This window comes from Pezoporus flaviventris, unplaced genomic scaffold (assembly GCF_033815535.1).
Source record: "Pezoporus flaviventris isolate CSIRO_AGI_PZ_B2104156 unplaced genomic scaffold, CSIRO_AGI_Pfla_v1 ptg000007l, whole genome shotgun sequence".
In the NCBI taxonomy this organism is placed as follows: Eukaryota; Metazoa; Chordata; class Aves; order Psittaciformes; family Psittacidae; genus Pezoporus; species Pezoporus flaviventris.
The window spans coordinates 20,451,440-20,471,387 of record NW_026892555.1 but is presented as its reverse complement, the minus strand read 5'-3'; the positions used below and the strand labels follow the sequence as shown (position 1 = coordinate 20,471,387).

At 44.7% G+C, this 19,948-nt stretch overlaps 1 protein-coding gene and 1 long non-coding RNA gene across 5 annotated transcripts in view; one reads left to right on the top strand and one right to left on the bottom strand.

The window, feature by feature from the left end:
• LOC133266610 (uncharacterized) overlaps positions 1-19,948 on the top strand; it is a 371,798-nt gene that overhangs the window by 246,146 nt on the left and 105,704 nt on the right. The gene's annotated exons all lie outside the window — the stretch shown is intronic.
• The window catches only part of NCALD (neurocalcin delta), a 53,098-nt gene continuing 40,410 nt past the window's right edge, over positions 7,261-19,948 (bottom strand). Inside the window, exons 2-4 of the mRNA XM_061447970.1 lie at positions 17,519-17,915; positions 10,625-10,730; positions 7,261-10,342 (exon numbers count right to left, since the gene is read on the bottom strand). Coding sequence (XP_061303954.1) covers positions 10,245-10,342; positions 10,625-10,730; positions 17,519-17,896 — 582 coding nt within the window. The 5' untranslated portion in view covers positions 17,897-17,915 and the 3' untranslated portion in view covers positions 7,261-10,244. The remainder of the gene's footprint in view (positions 10,343-10,624; positions 10,731-17,518; positions 17,916-19,948) is intronic.

Genomic DNA, 19,948 nt, shown 5'->3' with positions numbered 1-19,948 from the left:
TCCCTGACAGCAGCAGAGGCTTCCCTGAGGTTTGCTCACCAGTCCATGGAGCTCCATGAGCCTTTAAGGCTCTGGTGTGAGGGGAGTAACAAGGCATGGCACATCACAGCTAGCTGCAGCAGAATGTTTATTAGTAGGAAAGGACATTTAGGGGGTTTCAGTTGGAGAATTGGTTTGAACCATTGGTATCCACCATACACTGGTTTTCATCAAGATTGTTCAAGGTTACATATTTATATAAGAAAACAATAATTCATATTTAGGTGCAATCAGTAATTCCAGTATGAAAAAGCACCATGTCACAAAACAGTTTACAATACAAAAGTCTTCAAAATCTAACATTTAAAACGATTTGTTCAACAGTAATAACAATACAGTAAAAAAATTCTTACTTCCCTTCAAACGATACTGCTTATATATTTGGCACTGAAAAAGAAACTACCACCAACTCACCTTTTTAACCACACAATGCTGTTTTGTGAGTGTCTATATACAAGGAAAAACATGCTTTTGAAGTCAGTCGTTTCGCCAGGAGCAGTTTGAACTGCTTTCTCCATTAAAAAGGAAACAGCTATAAGAAGTAAACCTCCTAAGCTGCAGCTTGTCTTGTCTTTTGGCCCAGGACATGGTCTGGAGAAGCATCTCCCTGTGACTCGATTCATTGAGTAAGTCAGTCCTGCCTGGAAGGCTGGATCTGAGCCCCTCTTCCTTCTCCAAATCAGACAAGAAGCGTAGACCTGAGCCCCCTGAATGGTCCTGTCTTTTAGAGACTTGACCCCGAGCTCTCACTGTATATTAAGCACCCCAATAAGATTCTGACCCCAACCCAAACGTGCCAATCAGGTTCTTTAATTGCTTAATTCCTCAAGATTTTAGTTAATTAATTTTAGTCACCTGTACAAATAATCTTAAAATGTGAATCCATTGGCTTTGTCCTGGTATAGCCAGCACTGCCAAGGAAATCTGAGCATACACACGGGTGAGCTGAGGGAGAAGGAAGCCTGATACTTGGGCCCACAGGGTGCTCCGAGTTAGGGGACCCTTCTCTCAGGTCTCCTTGGGGGCCAGGACTTGCACATAGCAAGGAGGAGAGAGGACGGAGCTTGAGTGTGAGAGAGGGAAGGACGGAAAACAAAACTTTTCAGGAAGAATTAGTTTCTGCTGAAAACTGACCCCTGTTAAACTGAGAACACAGGTGCTATGCTCCGGGTGCAACACCCGTGCCTGTGTGCAGCTATGACGGTCCTTGAAAAGGCCGATAGATTCTAGTGAACATGCAGTCCTTGGTGCTGCCACTAAAAGCTGAACAATAAAAAGAAGAATCATTTAAAATAGTTTTTACATCTTACACCAAAGATGCCACTACGAGAACACAACAGTGTCACACATTAAGTAGTACAGTCTTAAAAATGCAAACCAACGCTGGTAAGACTTCTATACATTCTGCATATTGTATGCACAAAGAGAACAGTTTCTCAAGAGGATGGGCATAGAGAGATAATCTGTTTTGTTCTGAGTACGTTGCATAATACAAATACATTATCAGCATAAGAAAATTTTACTCAGACACTAAGAGTTCAAGAAAGGTCCTAACTGGAAGTTAATAACAGGGGAACTGGTGCACATGCTGGGGGGCACAAAACACATACTTTGCCCTTCGCCAAGTTCTCCACCTCCTCTGATGGCCTAATCCTCTACTCCCATTTTACCAGGTAGGTTTAACATGTCGCTCTGCAGTTACGTGCTTCCAAAGGATGCAGCAAGAGCTGTCCTCAGTCTCCCTGACAAGAGTCCTTTCCATGGGCTTTGCCTGGCTGACAGCTGGCTGGAGACTTGGAGTATCACCAAATTTGCTCACAGCAGAACCTGGGGGGGCAGGGATTAACACATCACAATAGCTATAGGCAGCTGCACGCAGGACACTAGCAATTCTAGACAGCCATAAGAAAAATATGAGGACCAAATTAATTTAATTCATAGTCATCCCTCTTCTTTCTGAGTCATAAAAGTCTTCCTTAGAATATGTAGGTTTGCTTACAAAGCGTTCACCTAGAGAGGTATCTGGTTTTTGCCAAGACACAGGATATGCTGAACTCCATGCTGCTGCAGTTAGTTTGCCCATGGTAGCTTATTGAAAGTTAGATCTGGTATCTCTACTGTACACTGCAATGCAGAAACAGCCTGAGGGAACAGAAATAAAGCTCTCCTTGTGGAATGGTCATGGAACAGGAACACGACAGTTGGATCTATTCAGATTTTGGTCATGGCTTATCTCAATTTATTAGTCTCTACAGCATCAAAACATCTGCCCCAGTTTACGCAAACAAATTGTTGTGGTTTAACCCCAGCTGTCGCTAAGCCCCACACAGCTGCTTACTCATCCCCATGGTGGGATGGGGGTGAGGACTGGAAAGGTAAAAGTGAGAAAACCTGTGTGTTGAGATATAGACAGATCAACAGGTAAAGCAAAAGCTGCGCACAGAAGCAAAGCAAAACAAGGAATTCATTCTCCACTTCCCATGGGCAGGCAGGTGCTCAACCATTCCCAGGAAAGCAGGGCTCCATCATGCGTAACAGTTACTTGGGAAGACAAACACCATCACTCCAAACATCCCCCTTCCTTCTTATCCCCCCCCCCTTTTTATGGTAAGCATGACATCACTCAGTATGGAACATCCCTTTTGGTCAGTTGGGGTCAGCTCTTCTGAATGTGTCCCCTCCCAGCTTCCTGTGCACCCCCAGCATAGTCACTGGTGGGGTGGGGTGAGGAGCAGAAATGGCCTTGACTCTGTGTGAGCACTGCTCAGCAGTAAGGAAAACATCTCTGTGTTATCAACTCTGTTTCCAACACAAATCCAAAACATAGCCCCTACCAGCTACTATGAAGTAAATTAACTCTACCCCAGCCAAAACCAGCACACAAATGTACAACTATTTACTGTTGCATCCATCACGTCATTCACTCAGCACTATTTAAAACTCAAAAGGGATCAAGTACTTCCATCAGAAGAGGCCAATATTGGTCTCCTCTGGTTCAAGAGCAGAACAGAACTGAATATACAAATATTAACTACAAGGCTGTTCAGACAGAATTGAAGTGAGCAAGTGGAAGAGATAAGCATATTGAAATGTGGCTCAATCTGTCCCCTTGCAGCATATGTGCAGACAAAAATAATCCCTAACATAACTAAGCACTTCGTTTTTACTAGGCACAGTGAGCCCACCTTGCTAGTGGCTGCTCAGGCAGCTCTGCTTTTGGGATCGTTGGGACTTTTGCTAGCACAGGAGCTAAACAACCGTCAGGGCTGAATGTGAGATAGTCCAAAATTAATAAATAAACGAACCATGAATACAACTAAAACACAAATGAGGAAATTAAACAAAAAATACCGAAGCAACATGATCTTGCAGCGCTTTTGCACGGCTAACATGGAGCATGATGTCTTTAGACAGTTTCCTTAGATCCTTATCTGATTGGAACTCTGTTTTTCCTGGAACTCTGTTTTTCCTTTTCTCCCAGATACTCATAAAACTATTTGGTTGCCCTGGAAATGGGAATAAGCTCCTGACAGGAAATAAAAAGCTGGTGCTGTCAGGGAACTGTGACTTCTCCCGAACCAACCACACAGGACCCGTTAATCTTCCCTCGGAGAGCAGCCAACTAACAGCACAAATGAAGTTTAGAATCTAAGAGGATTGTCTCAGGTGGGTTTGCTAATCACCACCATCCCGCTCCGTGCGGGAGCCTGAGGCCAACCCCGAGTACAGCTGAAGCCCCTGTCCCCAGGGAGGAGAAACCCAGAGGTCACACTCTCGACACGTGTTTTTGACAGTTTCCACCTGACATTGCCGCAACAAAATAATCTCTTGGTGCACAGCCCGTGGGTGCTCCAGGCAGCACTGGGGCACTGCACGCTGAATGGTGATGCATTGGAAGATACTGCTCCTGCCTGGAAGAAATCAGCACCCTGTGGAATGAACCATGGGAGCGGAGAGCGAGCACCGGTCAGGTTCAGCCTGCAGTGCATCAACAAACACATACACGGTCATGAAAACCGCATTGTTCCAGAGGTTCAGTGTGTTCTTGAAATGCTTCGTACTGCCATTACTTAACAGTGGGAAATAAATAGTGTGGTTGGCAAGGTACACACAGGAGGACCAAAGCCTGGAAACCAAATCAGAACCTGTTCAATCCAAGCACATCAAGGTTGGCTCCTCCAGATATCAAGGGCTGATGTTTGTTACCCATTCACATGAGGGTGGGCATGCCAACCAGGAGATGGGAGCAAAGCCTCGGAGAGCCAGACACGCTGAGCGCCTGCCCTGGAAGGTGAGAACATCTTTGGTGTAAGGTCAGGGCAAGAGGGGAAGATCTAAGATGTGTCTCAGCTGCACAGTAAGAGAATGCTACGGAGACGGTGACCATTGTGTGCCTTGAGATCTCAGAAGCACTCAGCAGGCTGAATAAGCTCAGATGACCTCAGATATGATCTGAGCCAGAGTTCCCATCCTCATCACATGGTGACGTGGGGATGGAGCAGCCCAGGAGGTCCCACAGACTGGGCTGGTGCAGAGGAGCTATTCTGTGCTGACTTGCTTAAGGGGGCTTCACCTTCAAATTCAGCCCCTGATCTGAAGGCAGTGATGTCTCTTAGAGTGTTTAATTTCTCTAGCCTTTTCACATTGTTCACTACAACCCAAGCTTGTTTTTGTCTTATTTCTTGTGCATTAGTCAGCATTTTACATGTGATAGCTTAATCCCAAGTAAACACATTAAAATAACTTTTGACCTGTGAGAGTAATGAGGAAATCAACTCCGTACATTGTGAGAAGCCCCTCACATCTGGCCCTTTCAGCTGTTACTTCTTAAGATAAGGAGAGTATATCTGAAAGGCTTCGTATTTTATCCTGTGAAAATCTCCACTCCTGAAACAACTTCTCAATATGGATGATTTGGAAGCAACAGCAGCAAATGCCAGGCTGGAGTAAGGGGTGCTGCTAACTGAGACACCCATGGTAGCCAGGGTGGGTTTCTGCAAGGAACAAGGAGATTGACTTTGCATCCAACAGATCATTCTACTGCTCTGAATGCCAGAGGCACCTGATGGCTTCTGCAGCCCCTCAGTGATGGCTGTGATTTCTAGTGTCACTGCTTTCCATGTCAATTCACAAACCCTGCTGCTTTTTCCCTCCCTTTGCTTAAAACACAGCTGTTCTTCTCACCTTCCCCAGCCTGCAAAATATTACCTGGGCTTTGAGAACCAAACAGAGCTTTTCCTTGTTGCTTACCAAACCAGGAAGAAAGCTCCTGTAGGCAATGTTTTGCCCTCAAATGCACTTAGGAAATGCCTTATGCTCTTCCTGGAAGCTGTTTGTTCAGCTCCTAACCTGGGCCTGGAGAACAGCACTGTTGCTTATATGTAAGAAAGAGCTTCTCCTGCAGCTGCATGCTCATGATGAAGATATTCAAATGCATATTTTGTCAGTGCCTCTGCCTGAATACACAGCAGACAGAGCTGCTCAGCTAGACGGTGCCATTTCTGGTCTAGCCATATCTCAGAGCACATCACACCATGAGACTGACATATCACTGCTTTGTATCTTATCTGCTCACTGCACAGTCAATGGAAAACTCCGCATGCAGCTCTGAGCACTGCTGTCTGTGCTTGCCAAGTGTCTCTGCATTTCTAAGCACAAGTTCTACCCACGATACCAAGGAAACTGACTTCCCCCACTGTAAGACTCCTACATGAGATCCCACCCAGTAAGACACAGAGCAAAGAACACATCCAAATGGTTGCGCAAAGGGCAGGTGAACTAGTCTTCTAGGTGAACTAGACACCAGTTACCTGATGCCCAACTCCAAGCCCAAAGACCCTGCCAGGAAACCGAGGGCACACCATGAGAAAGACAAAGAGAGGTGCGGGTTGTCCAGCCCTCCCCTACACGTGTTTCACTTGGCACTTGTACACTAGGCTTCAAAAGGAAGACCTTTTGAAGGCTGCCTCCTGTATCCTGACCATGCTACACTGCTGTCATATTGCATCTGCACCAGTGTGGCTAAAAAATTGTAGAGAGTTTTAAAAGGCGGACAGCTGAGCTCAAACCATTTGTTCCGAGGCAGGAGCTCCATCCCCACCGCCACGTGTCCCCAGGAACCTGCCAGTTGTCACCGTGTTCCCTGGTTCACATGGACTGAGAGACGTTCAGCCACGGCCACGTTCTCAGATTAGTCTGTGGATTAGGGCTCAACATCAGTTACCAGAGTTCACCAAGTTTCCATGAGTCAGCTGAGCCGAGGTTTCTGCCCATGTGTGCACTCTAGCCCACAGCAAATGCAAGGTAATGCGACTTAGCCTGGTCTGCAGTGAAAGAAAATTAAGGTAAGCTGCATTATTGCACGTTTGCCATCACTGAACAGAGCACATGCTGAGAAGTGCAGGGGTTCAGCCTGCAGGGGCAGTTATTAAACCATGGGGACCTGGTCATGTGTGACCATTTCTGGTGCCGGTGTCCAATACTTCCGCACATAGAGCTCAGCTACAGAAGTTACACACTTCCGGCTGACTGTTTTAATCAGCAGTGTCTAGAAAATGTGTAGGTCATGCTTTGTAACAGAGCAACAAGAGACAAAATGCACTAACAGTAAGACAAAAATCCTACAAGCTCCTAAGAACAGCAAGAGGAACAGCACAGCCCTGTGTACCTCAGGAACATCCACTGCTGTGAACTCGCACGGCTTCAAACAATCTTGAAACACAGACCTTTCTTCAGTGTCTCTCAAACTTTAAGTGCTCACAAAAACATGGATGCCAGTTTTGCAAGCGTAGTGTTCCCTTTTCCCTTCCCAAAACACCCTAAACCAAATCAGGCTCCTGCAGATCACATAAGCCACAGTCATCACTTCACATCTTCTGGCCCAGAGCATGGCAAGCTGATTGGGAATGCTGAATAAATGGGACTGGCATTTTCCATGGATTCAGTCTACATGCAGGATGTACTCAGTAATTCCTTTGGACAACACATAGAATCATAGAACAGTTAGGGTTGGAACATGAGTGAAGGCTACCTCTTTCACATGCACTACTACTGGAGAATGCATCTACAAAACTGAGAGGTGATGCGAAGCAATAGCTGCTGCCTGCCGTCCTTCCTGTATGGAATACTGCTAACTGATTGCCTGAAGTGCCTGACTTGCTGTGCTGTTTCCTACAGGATAGCTAATTTTGTCTCTATGTTTATGAAGGCAGTTATGATCGCAAATGGGAATAGCAGCAAAGCATAACATTCCAGTCAAGGTGGATCTCAGTACTTCTGTCCTGCTGACAGAGGTCTGCAGATGCTCCTATCACAACTCCAGCTATCAATCACTTTTAAAGTACATGCAGAGGCAGACAAATAAAAGAATAGCTAATAATATAAACCAATACCAATCATCAGTGGTAGCTAGGTAAAAGAATAACCTTATTTCACTCTGTAAATGTTTACACAATAGTCTTATCTCCAGCTATATCCTCTGCAGCTGTAGGCTAATTCTTATTCTTCCAGATTTTGTGAACTGTGGGAAGAATTACACCTCCACTGGCCTGGGGTTATATCACAGGGTTTTTTTTCAAACACGTGCTGTACGGTTCTAACACGTGAAGCAAACCTGGCCTTAAAGCCCCAAAACTACCGAGCATAAACAAATGGAGAGATGAGGTTCTGGGCTAGAAATATCTTATAAGAAGAGCTGGAATGCAGTTGCTTCAATAAAAAGCAAGGATTTAAAAGTTTCAGTCACATGCATCTGCTCTCACAACATTAAGAAGAAGATGGAACTGTGGAAGGTGTCCCAGTTCACCTTCAGTAAATGCTGTAGGTCTGGGCTGCTTTGGATGTGGGTGTCTGCACTGAGCCAGTACCTTAGAAGTTCAGGAGGGTTCCACTAGTGCCACCTAGTCCTGCCTGTGCAGCAGTGGCAATGGAGTGCCTGGGAGTGGTGGGGACAGCGGGACTGGTTGTTGCTGTCTGGTAGAGTGGGTGCTGATCAGTGCATGCCCACTGACCTTCCTGCAGCAATCCCAGCAGGCTGGCCAGGCTCGTCCTGCTGGAAAACTGCCCTCAAAGCACTAAGAGAGAACACGGCTTTCAATAACCATGAGGCGATGGATAAGGGAGATGGATACAGGCCAGAACCTCTCCAGATAAACCTGAAAATTACCTTGGAGGAGGCAGGCACAGGCTGTCCTTTGAAGGGTTAGATTTGTGCACAGGATGTCTAATGAATATTAGGGAGAAAGATATAGGGAAGATTTCTCTATCAGCTGGAAGAACCGGTGCAAAATTTGTCAGGGATGCTCGTAACAGCTAAAAATCCAACGTACTGAAACCTGTTTGTGTCTGTGGCTGGGCCTCTGATGCTTTCTCATTTTCCCACACACATCATTTGAGACAAAGGTGTGTGCCGGATGAGTGTAATTAGCCACTCCTAATAATTTTATTACAACTGATTAGCAATGTTATTTTCAATTTATGTTTTATTTTAATATACTCTGCACTTCACACCTGGCAAAGCAGACGGTAGGGAAAAGTGAAGTCTAGGATTCTTTTCTCTCAGTTATCGTACATGCTAGCTAGTGTTCAACAAAAAATTCTTCATACTCAGCTACTTCTTCATGACTTCTAATTAGTACTTAGCTAACCAACATCTGCAAAGCAGACTTATTTTACTTAGTTTATTTTAAATTAAGGCTACTGGGGATTAGCATCTACAAGGTCACTTGACACAACGCCAACCTTGCCGATCAGACAAAGGGTTACTCTAACGAGCTCATGAATTCCCAGCGCTGTGCACTGCCAACACGGGTACCTCTCCAACAGGATCACAGAGCAGGCTTCAGCTAATGACAGATTAATGCCAATTTAGTCAGCATAATGCCTCCTGTCGCTAAAGCTTTTCTGTTGCAGCAGTGCTGATAAGGTCCCTAAGAAATCCCATGTATGTGAACTAGCTTTGCTTACAGCAACTTTGACCAAAGGTTGAAGTTTTGCAGCAGCAGATTTCAGAACTCCTGCATCTAGGCGAAAAGATAAACATTCAACATTTCTCTCAAGAGCTGATCTTTTTTTTTGTTTTAATTTTATATATATAAATATACCATAAAGCGTACCATTTCCTCTTTTCAGTACAGAGTTTTTGAACTTTACTAAATAAATGAAATGTAAATGCTACAATTTTATGTTTAAAACAAGTTTTGATGACAGCCTTTCCCTAAGAGCAGGCCTAGAAACTCTGTTAGCTATGTGGAGAGAGACAAAACAACCCTCAAAACTTTCTTCTATGCAAGAGCATTCAGGGCAGCAGATGTGCCTCAGCTGGAGCTGCTTGCAGGTGTCTGTGAGTTCCTCACATGAATGCCCACTCTCCTTAGTAGAAACTGCTTTATTACTAACCTGAAAGTTTCACATTCAACATGTATCTCCCTTAAATTCATTGTCAAGACCCAGTTTTCCATATTCTGTGTCTGCCTTTGCTGATCCCAAATGGCAAGAGGTATCGTCAGTTGTGGATTTGGGGATCAGGATTGCAGATTGCTGAATTTTCAGACAAAGCCATGTGAAATCAACCACTGTAAACCTAGTAAAAAAGTCAACCTTTGTTTTTGCCCCTTCTCCTTCACAACCTGGAAAATGTTCACAGCATTGAAACAATGAGGCATTGGAGCAGGGGTGCAGGCAATACACCCCACACATGATTTGCACTTTCATACTTCCTCCCTATCCTGTCTTTGACGTCAACTGGTGCCTCCTGGACAGGAGAGGAAGAGCTCCAGGTGAATCCTACCCAACCCATCACAACCACTTTAGTTCATTCTTTACTACGCTTTTGGGTCCTGCGGGTGAATACTCAGTGACTAAAGCAGCAATCTAAAATCTGTCAGTGTGTCTTGCTGCCAAGGGCTTTGTTGTTGGTTCACTCCTTCTCAACGTGTACTTTCCAAAACAGACACGTTAAAACAGAAAAGTCCAAAAGGAAATCTTTAAAACAATTATAACACCACAATATCTGTTTAAAACAGTACTGCCTGTGCTCTGGACAACTTGTTAAGAGCAATTCAGCATTCTTATAATTAATCCACAACAAAAGAAGCTATAAGATGCCACAAATGAAGGCATAATTGGCCGTACAGAGGCAACACTACCATGAATGTTGTTTGGCAAGGAAAAAAAAAAGCAGATACAGTATTCATCCAAAAATGGGTTCAGAACTGCCCGGCGCTGCTGGGATCACACTGCAGGAGACGGACTATGGATGGATCGCTCTTGGCGCCTCGGATGAACTCCTCCAGAGAGAGCTTTCCTAGAAGAGAAACACGTTTGCTTAGCACATGCGGTTGGTTGCAGCACACGTGCCAAGCCTTTGAACAAGCATGGTGGAAGGAAATGGGGAGAACTCCAGGAAAATCCCTGGGAAAGCAGCCCCATGAGGCAAAGCCCTGCCTGCCTGCACCCCACTGGCTGTGTGTGGTGTGGCTTTGCCTGGGGAGCCGAGGGAGGAGTGGTGGGTTTGAGGGGTCACCCCGTGTAGGCAGCACACCCCAGCTACCCAGCACGGGGGCAGAGGCATCTGGAGGGTGCCTACCATCACGGTTGGTGTCCATCTGGCGGAAGATCTTCTCTGTCCTCTTCTCTGGTGTCGACTCATCTTCCGGCATCTTCATTACAGATGAAACCATCTTATAGATTGCCTGTGTGATATGACAGGAGCAAAGAGCTGGTAAGAAACACATTATCTTAATGCAGATTTTCTCCCGGTGACAGAAACAGGCAGAAAATATCCCAGGAACATTGGCTTAGACCTCCTCTCTGGATGCTGAAGGGAGTCGCGTGGCACCAGTGCATGCAGCTGCCCTCCTCAGTGGGACGCTCATTTATGGAATACTGTGTTTCCTTATTTAGTCATGGTCTAACACGATCTGGGTTTGGACCGAGGTTACATTTTTCTGTATTAAACCAGACTTCAGATGAATTTATCACTTTCACAGCACATTAGGCCCTGGCAGATCCCAGAGCCCGGGGGGAATGGTGAGACCGCTGAGGTTTTGTCCCATTCTGTGATGTGTCTCCATGCTTCAACTACTCAGGCTCCACCCTCACCACCCTATCCCCCTCATTCTGTCTTTGCTTCCCTTATCTCCTGTCTCTCCCCTCTTGGTCAGCACCCTGCCCACAGGGAGGCAGTGACTCGCTCCTGCATTTGCCATGTCTCACAGCTAATGAAGACTTGACCAGCAAGGAGGTGGCCTTTTCCTCCTTGTCAGGGATTGGCATGCATGCACAGCCCAAAACCCCATTCACAATTCATTCCACAGAGAGCAGGTGTCTAATCCCACATGGCACTGGTGCTACCCATAGCTATTCTCTGCACAGACAAATCCATTAGTCACGGATGGTACTAGCTGCCCCTAAATGAGAGGTACTGTTAATTTTAAACCAAGGATGAGTAGTTGTCTCTGAACTGGTCATCCAAATGTTGCCTGCACATGTGAGCATGCAGTACCAGTACTCAAGTGTTTTTTTCCTCAGATACCTTTGTGGTGCCACACAGCTGTGAGAACAGAAGCAGTCAGATGACTGCAGGGTGGTGGCCTCGGGGGAGCCTTCTGGCCCCTTCTGGCCCCTTGGCACATCCCAGCCAAGGCAGCCTTGCCCTGGGCTGACCAGGTCCTTCTGCTTCCAATCACAGCTCTGGTTGACAGGCACTGCACTGAGCAGTCACTTTGCCCTCCAACCCTGCTCTATAGATGTGGGTAGCTTGCTTTCAAAGATTCAAATTCTTGTTCCGCCCTCAAAACACGGTGCCTGCAGCCATCAGTTGATAACTTAGGGCAGATGTGGTTGCTGTAGGGTATGATTTCTTTAGCTGTTTGTTCTCCACTTCCTCCTGATCTGGAAAGGGGGGTCCTTGGTTCAAGTCCAAGATTGCTCACTGGATCTCCCCTATCCCCATTCTTCCTAGCACACTCCCATCGTCTGGCCCACAGCCCACAAGGGCTGACTTCAGGAACGTAACAGCACAAATTCACCAGCTGGAGGTTGCTGCTAAGCAGCACAGATATTTACATCCCGACTAGGGAGCATCCGCTTCCTTGGCCATCTTGCTGGCTTCTCCTCTGCCAGCAGCTCACCTTTCAGGCTCCTGGCCTTTAAATAACTTAAAGAGTTACACAGTGAGAAAGGCATTTTTCTGTTTAATTAATTATTTCTGGTTTATGCTCAGCGCAATCAAACATCTGCTCCTCAGTTACGTCACCAACACTGGAACTGGATTTCCTGGTCTGCCCTCTGGTAAGTCTGCAATGCTGGCTATGGGTGCAACCAGGGGAATGTAGCAGAACATTTCAGCAAGAACAGCTGCTGGCTGAACGGAAAAGTGGTGGGCACCCTTTTAATCATCACCATCATCATCACCACCAGCATCATCACTATCACTGTTATCGTAATGTTTTGCGCTGCAGAAGTGCCCAAAGACTCTCAAGAGAATTAAGGTGCTGCAATATTGGGCAGAGTCTCAGTAGAGGCAGGGATGCTGTCCACACAACCCTGATTATCTCATAACCAGGGAATCAGAAGGATGAACATGCAAGCACACGAACATGGGGATGAGGGAGCTGGGGGAGGGAGGCAATTAGGGAAGAAAAAGGGGGTGGACAGTAAGAGTTTACTACCTTCCTCATCCTCATCAGAATGCAAGGCTTGCAGGGATGAGGCTTGTAAATCTGCCAAAGTTTAGCATCTTAAGCTTTCTGGCTTTTGTCTGGGGTAGGAAGAGAGTTGGAGGGGTCATTCCCTCACTCTGGGTGAGAGCATGGCAAAGCAGAGAATCTGCATAGAAAGTGTGGGAGGAATGCCTGAACCGGGAGCACAGGCGTGTTTACCCTGATCAAAGTAACCATAGTAAGAATATGCAGATTTTTAGGACAAAAAAAAAGCACTTCAGGATGACTTCATCCTACAGAGTCCTTTTCACAGAGGCGTGTGAAGGGAATAACAGATGATATATTCTAGGAAAGCCAGATGGGAATAACATAGTAAGCGTTCCTTTCATGCTGAAAATGGTTACTCTGGACAAATTCTTGTGTCCTTACTCAGAAGTTCAGTGGGAAGTTTTCCCAAAGTAAAAGCCAGCTAAAGCCAGCTTAAGAATTTTGAGCCTTGCCCCATATTAATTCAGAGAAGCTACACAGAGCTCTTTATTGCATGTCTGAAAGAGCAAGCTTTGAAAGGAAGCTGGTTTCATGTGGTAATTACGTGGAGCTGGGCTGTACTAACCCTGGGCTGTAACCTGGTACTGAAAGGCTGCAGGGCCTCCACTTCATGTGGAGTATGACTCCTCAGCCTTGCAGCACTTGGGCTGAATGAAAGCCATTGGTGGTATTCAGCAGCAGGAGGTTTGGAGGTTGTTATCTATCAGCCATCCGAGTCAGGGTGACCTTCTGTTAGTAGGGCTCCTCAATGCCACCAAGACAGACACTGTGCCTCTAGAGCCCTGTGTGCATTGATGGAGTGAGCACAGCCTCCAGCTTCATCTGGACTGGCTGGTTCTCTGCTGGGCTCTCCCCTTGGATTTCCCACCTGCATGTGGATGAGCAGTGAGGGGTGATTTAGGGAAAATTTCACCCCTTTGCCCATGCTCACAGGTTTGGTTCCTAGTCACTAGCTGCCACCCAGAAACCTTTGTTGGGGCTACACTTTCCCGCTATAGCTGGCAAAGTGTCAGAGCAACTTTCAGTAATGGCAGCAATGACAGCACAAATTTTCAGTAGAGCTTTTTCACTCTGTTGAAATAAATCTTGACAGCTAAAAATCTCATTAAATGAATAATCAGCCTGAAATAATTACTTTCCTCTCAATCTCATGGGGATTTTTGACACTGTCTTTACTGAGAGCCCAATCAGCTTCTGCTTCTTCCCCTATCAGCTTCTGTTTCTTCCTGGCTTACAAATAAGCTAGCCCAGCAAGTGAAACGTGTGTGCTCTGTCTGTATTAAACTGGAAGTGTTATTCTCGTCTCTCAGTTCAGTATTCTTAAGATGCCTTATGACTCCATATGGTGAAAAAACGTATCCTTAGAACAAGGTTTCCATCTCTTATTTGAACTCTTATTTTAAGAGACTCACCAAATATTTCCCATTTCAGCAAGTGGAACAAACACAAATATTCTAGCTGGTTTGCAGCTATTTTTGAGTGGACTGGGCTATTTAGATTATAGGTAAACATATGGCAGACATGAAAAGCATTTCTAGAGCAGGAGAATCTGAGAGGGTCTGTGGCGAGGTCTGTCAAGGGGGCAGGCTAGGAAGCATCTTCCCACAGTACTTGGCAGATGTGCTATGCCTGGTAGGTGGAGCAGTATCCCATGGACCTTCTTTCATTAAGCTCTGCAATCATCAGAGCCTAATCAGCCCACCAGTAAAGTCCTTCATGTTATGTGATCCTCCAAAGTGTGCAGCCAGCTCTAAGCAGAGAGCTGCTTTTGGAGACTTGTCTAAGGGCATGGACAGGCATGGTGAGTCCATGATAGGCTATGCAAACATGGTTAACAGCATTTCAGGTAAACGGAGTTTAACAGAATGGAGGTGCTTTGCCCTCTGTCCCATCCTTTGCAGAGAAAACAGGCTTCATATGGACCATTCATGTTTATTTCCTTGGCAGCTGACCCATTATTAGGGCTTCTGTGGGGTATGAGCCATCTTATCCTATAGTAGCTCTGCTTTTCCAGTGCTGCTGCTGTTACCACTGTTACCACAAGGGCTTTCTTGCAATGCTGAGCAAGGGTTCAGTGCCAGCATTGCCTGCAGTGGCGTTAGATTAAGCCAGAGCATGGGAAAGGCAATGTGAGTGACCCTCAGCAAAACACTGAAAATCACTACAGAGACAACTTTCAAAGCACAAAGAAAAGCAGACCGAAAAAGAAGAAAAGCATGCTTTGTCACTATGCTATTTAAGATACAGTAATCCCACAGTAACAGAGGGCAGTATTTTTCTCTGAAACTAAGACTTTTAGATTGATGGTGTTTCATTAGCATTCATTTTGATGTATTGTCTCATGCAAAAATCCCAATGAAAACATAATAAATCCTGCTATACCAATATGCAAATGTATGCTAGATAAGGGACTTGTAGTAGTTTCTTCTGAGGCATGTATCAGAGATATAGCAGAGTTCTGGTTTTCACTATAGAAACTGTTATGGCTAAGGGCTTCTAGGAAGACATTTGATACAGAATCCTGTCTTCCCATATTAAAAACTAATAATCTTTTCTAAATGAAAGTGATAGTTGCTAGCTGTTTTTTGGTTTGTTTTTTTTTTAGGTCTAATCACTCTATATCAAGGGGACCTCTTGATAAAGCCAGAAAATGTGCTCATCTACTTCAGCTTCACATGTCATCCAAACATGCTTCCAGAGACTACACAAATCTTATCCCACCGGGAGGAGCTACAGGTGACCAGTGCAATACAGGCAGGTCACTGTGGCCATAAAAACTGGGAGAACAAGGTGAGATAACAAGAACATTGCCTTGGGAGAAGCTCCATCACAGAAATGGCAGCTCTGGGAAACTGTTGATGGTCCATGGTACAGAAATCACTGTTGCTCAGGCAAACGAGGCTGTTTACTTCTATAATTGCTGTTTGTGGGGTCCCTCAAAATGTGGAGTGAGAGCAAATGTGAGAGAGAATCACTCAGCTGCAATCTGAAAGGAGGAGAGAGCCAAATCTCCCAAGAGTGCCAGGCTCCAGTGCTGCTTTGGGTTGGATGTACAAACTGGCTGTATGTTGTCCTACACTGATCCCTAAGCTTCAGGTTCATTTGATGATGGCATCATGACTGTAAAGCACAATGCTACAATTTGGTACCAACATGATTATGAAGAGGAGTCAGAGCATTTCAACCTCTAAATATGCTCACGAGCTGATCGGGGCTAACTGGAAAATGCTGCCAGCTTTGCTGCTCCTTGCTTGGCTCCTTACAGAGAATACAGCCACTGATGTGTTTATTGTCCTTCCTCTTTGTGAATCTTCTGATCTAGGGGTTTGTGCTGCCGTTCAGCACTGAGGCCTTCCTGGGCTGCTCAACAGCAGCCAGGAGTCCTGTGGTCCTTGGGGCGTCTCCTCCTGAGGAGCAGGAGCTTGCTGGCTCCTTGTGTTTGCTTTGTACTTTGCTAGTTCTTTTGGGATTCTCTGTTTTCTCAAGAGGAGAAATACCGCTAGAAAAACAATAAATGACAACCTGTTTACCTTACCCAGGGGAGAGGAAGATTTGTGAGGAACAGAGGATCTTCTAATTCAAATATTGCATGGGGCTTGTCATGGCACAGAGGCACAGAGGTCTCTGCATCTGAACACTATCTGCTTTGCTACTCAGACACAGGAAGGCAAAACAGAGTAAGTGAAAGACACAACCCTACATTTGCAGCTGAGAATTGTATCTGGTACTGCTGAACCAGTGAAAGTGCTGTTGTTAGCTACTGTTTGGAGGACACGAGAAGAGCCCTGGTAGAAAGACAAGGGCATCTGGTAGAAAGACAAGCCCAAGGTAGAAGGATAATGGAGTAGGCTGACTCCATATGTGCAGTTTGCCATCACAGCCTGTAATTTGTGGGCATTCCTTTCCCTTGATTTCCAGAACAAATAGAAGTCTGAATAATACACTCCACCGTTAGCACTTCAAAATTTCTGTGGAAAGAAAGGATCTTGATAACAGCCTTTTATTTTTTTCTTTTTTTTTTAACAGGGCTGCACTATACAGCTTCAAGACGTGTAAATACACTGTCATATCAAAAATGTTTTAAAGCTTTTAGTGGAGTGATGTGCCTCAAGGACAAAAACATGTTACGGGAAGCCAAAATGAGGTGGGACTCCTACTAGCACCACAAGAAAATACACCTTGAGAAGCTGCGTATGGAATCATTGTCTACCCAGATAAGGTTTGTCTATCCTGGCACTTAATACAAAGACAGCTAGCATGATGGTAAGTATGCAGACCTTACTGGAAATAGGCAGACAGACACCTTTTAAAATATGTGAGCTGGTTCTTCATAACAGCATGATTTCAAATGAGAGTTGTTTGTTACTGTGTAAGCAGCCTGCTTTCCTTAAAAGTACAATACCTGGTTGATCTAGGATGTCTACTCGGTCCAAATGTAATTAACTGCAATTAATTGTCAGTGATTTCCCAGAGGACAGAATCACATTTATCATCAGGTTAGTTGCTGTGCTCCAGCCCAGCAGAGCTCCCAAGGGACGACTTCCCAGCATGTTGTTCAGGAAGGACTTGCAATGGATATCAAATGCTGTAGTCTGAATTGTGAGATGATCTTTGCCAAGTGAAATAACATTTTATATTCAAGCAGTTATAACCAAGATCATAAACCCCCAAATGTTGCCAGAGTTTTTCGTTCAGTATCTCATTGCAACATTACTTCATAATTTGCTTGCAAGGAGGGAGGCCAAGCGGTGCCTCTAAGCAGCACATACCTGCACGATTTCCAGCATCTCTGACTTACTGATGTAGCCATTCCCGTCCAGGTCATACATGCTGAATGCCCACTTCAGCTTCTGCTCCAGTTTCCCTCTTGACGTTACGCTCAAGGCTATGATGAATTCTCTGAAATCTATTGTTCCATCTCCATTGGCGTCAAAAGTGCGGAATACGTGTTCCGCAAACTTAGAAGCGTCCCCATAAGGGAAAAAGTTCCCATATATTTTTTTAAACTCCTCCATAGATAAATGCCCACTTGGACAGTCTCTCAAGAAGCCTTTGTACCACTCCTGGATCTCGTGTTCTGTAAAGTCTGTACTTTCTAGCAAATCCTGCATGACTTCAGGGCGTAGTTTGCTGTTTTGCTTTCCCATATTGGTGTCAAAATGTTACCTGCAGAGGAAAAAAACCCACATATGAATTGGTATTTTAATTATTAATAATTAATAACTATTAGCTTGGAGGCTGTAGAAAAGCAGTGTGCTGGATTCTGAGTTTTCTGATGATAGGTCACTCTTGGGAATGGGTCGAAACTTTGGGCAGCATCCACTACTACGTGTATACTGTATGAAAACTAACAAGCCTTAAATGCATGTTGATTGGATTGTCTTTTCATGGTCTGGAAAACTGTACTTACGTTGAATTTTTTGCCATCCTACTTTGCCTTTGAAGTCACTAGGTAAGCAATGGATGCTGCAAGGTGTTGCTCACCAGTAGCTTTGTGCTGCAGCATGCCCTCCATCCCAGTCACCCCTCTGAAGGATCTGAGCTGAATGAGATAGATACATTTGTTTGTACCTCTGGTGGAAACCAGGTTGCTACAAACGGCTATGTTCAGTTGGTCTTACTCCAAACATGGAGTGACTGCAGTGTACACTGAAACCAAAGAGCTCGAAAGCCCTTCTAGATAAACCTTTATAGCCAGAATCAAACAGAACAACCCAGAAGTTGCCTCTTACTTGGTAAAGACAAATTTCAATTTTAATTCAAAATGCAGATAAAATCTAAAAAGATTTTACCAAAGATGGATTCCCTTACCCTAAACTATTACTGTGTTTTTTTATTCTCCTTTTAGCCACAAATTGGATCTATTACTAAGTAATAGTAATCTGGGTAGTCACAGGTCTTTGAGAAAAAAAAACCAAACAAAAACCTCTTAAAAAAAAAAAAAAAAGAGAACGTACCCAAACAATAAAACTGGCAATTCGTTTCCCTTAAATGAACCGTTAAGGAATACTATTGGATACACCTTACGTTAAATCACCTTAATTATATTTTATTTAAGGCAAGTTGCTACATACCACATTGTGCAGCAGATTTACTAATGACTGATGCCCTTTGGGTTTAAGATTTGGAGCCGGAATGAGTTGGCTCCAAAAGGCAACATCATCAGTTTTACTGGAAGCTTAGCATTATACCTGAATTAGCTATTCGCTATCGACAAACCTGCCTGAGAATTTGTCATGTGAATGACAGTCACAAATAAATTATGATGTATGGATAACTTAAGTAGAACTACAAAATAATTTATACAAGACTTTCACACTGTTGTTAGAATAGAGTCTCTGGGCCACAGAGATGGATTTATGAACACTGGAGTGTCTAATGAGCATTCAATAAAATGTCTGTTCTAGACCAAGGTAATACTTTTAAAAATGAAGAATAATACAGTATCATTACATGTCAGCAGCAGATAGCGAGACATGTACCACTGTTTGAAGCAAATCTACTGTCTTTCCTCTTTGGAACTGGGAAGAAGAAATTGATGCTCCCCCCAGTTGATGTGAATTTTTTCCTGTGGTGAGAAGCTCCCTTTCTCCCCGAGGTGAATTTGAGCTCCCCAAGGGACCTAGAGGATTGTATCCTCAACCTCCTGTGTTCTTGGATCAAAATAACCAAAAAGTTTTATTTCACAAGGGTAAAATGGTGGGATCCATCCTAGATCTTCCTGTTTTCATAGGATCCACTGGCGGCTGTCTGGTAGAACAGATATCTAGTCTAAACTTGTTGCCTACACAACTGAAGGACAATAGGCTCCCCTGCTTACAGAGAGGAGGCTGAAAGGGGTGAGAAGTCCTTCCTGATGGGAGTATCTCCATCTCCTGACCATTTCAGGGTTCTGGGTGACTACCTTGTTCCAAATAATGTCTTTTCCTCCAAAGTGTCTACAAACAGCTTAGAAAATGGAAGGTGCACCTCATAGGCAATTTTTTCAATTACCTTTCATCCTCATCAAAACATACTGTACAGTTTTTAAGTAACCCAAGCTCTTAATATCTTGAAAATAGCAAAAAATCCCTGTTTTATAGGCCTGGTCCAACAGCTGCCGAGGCAGCTGAAGGTTGTGTTGTCTTCGGCAGGAGTTGGACAGGGTCCATAATAAACAACCTGGGAATTAGCTGAGTGAACGGATTACATTAGGGCAG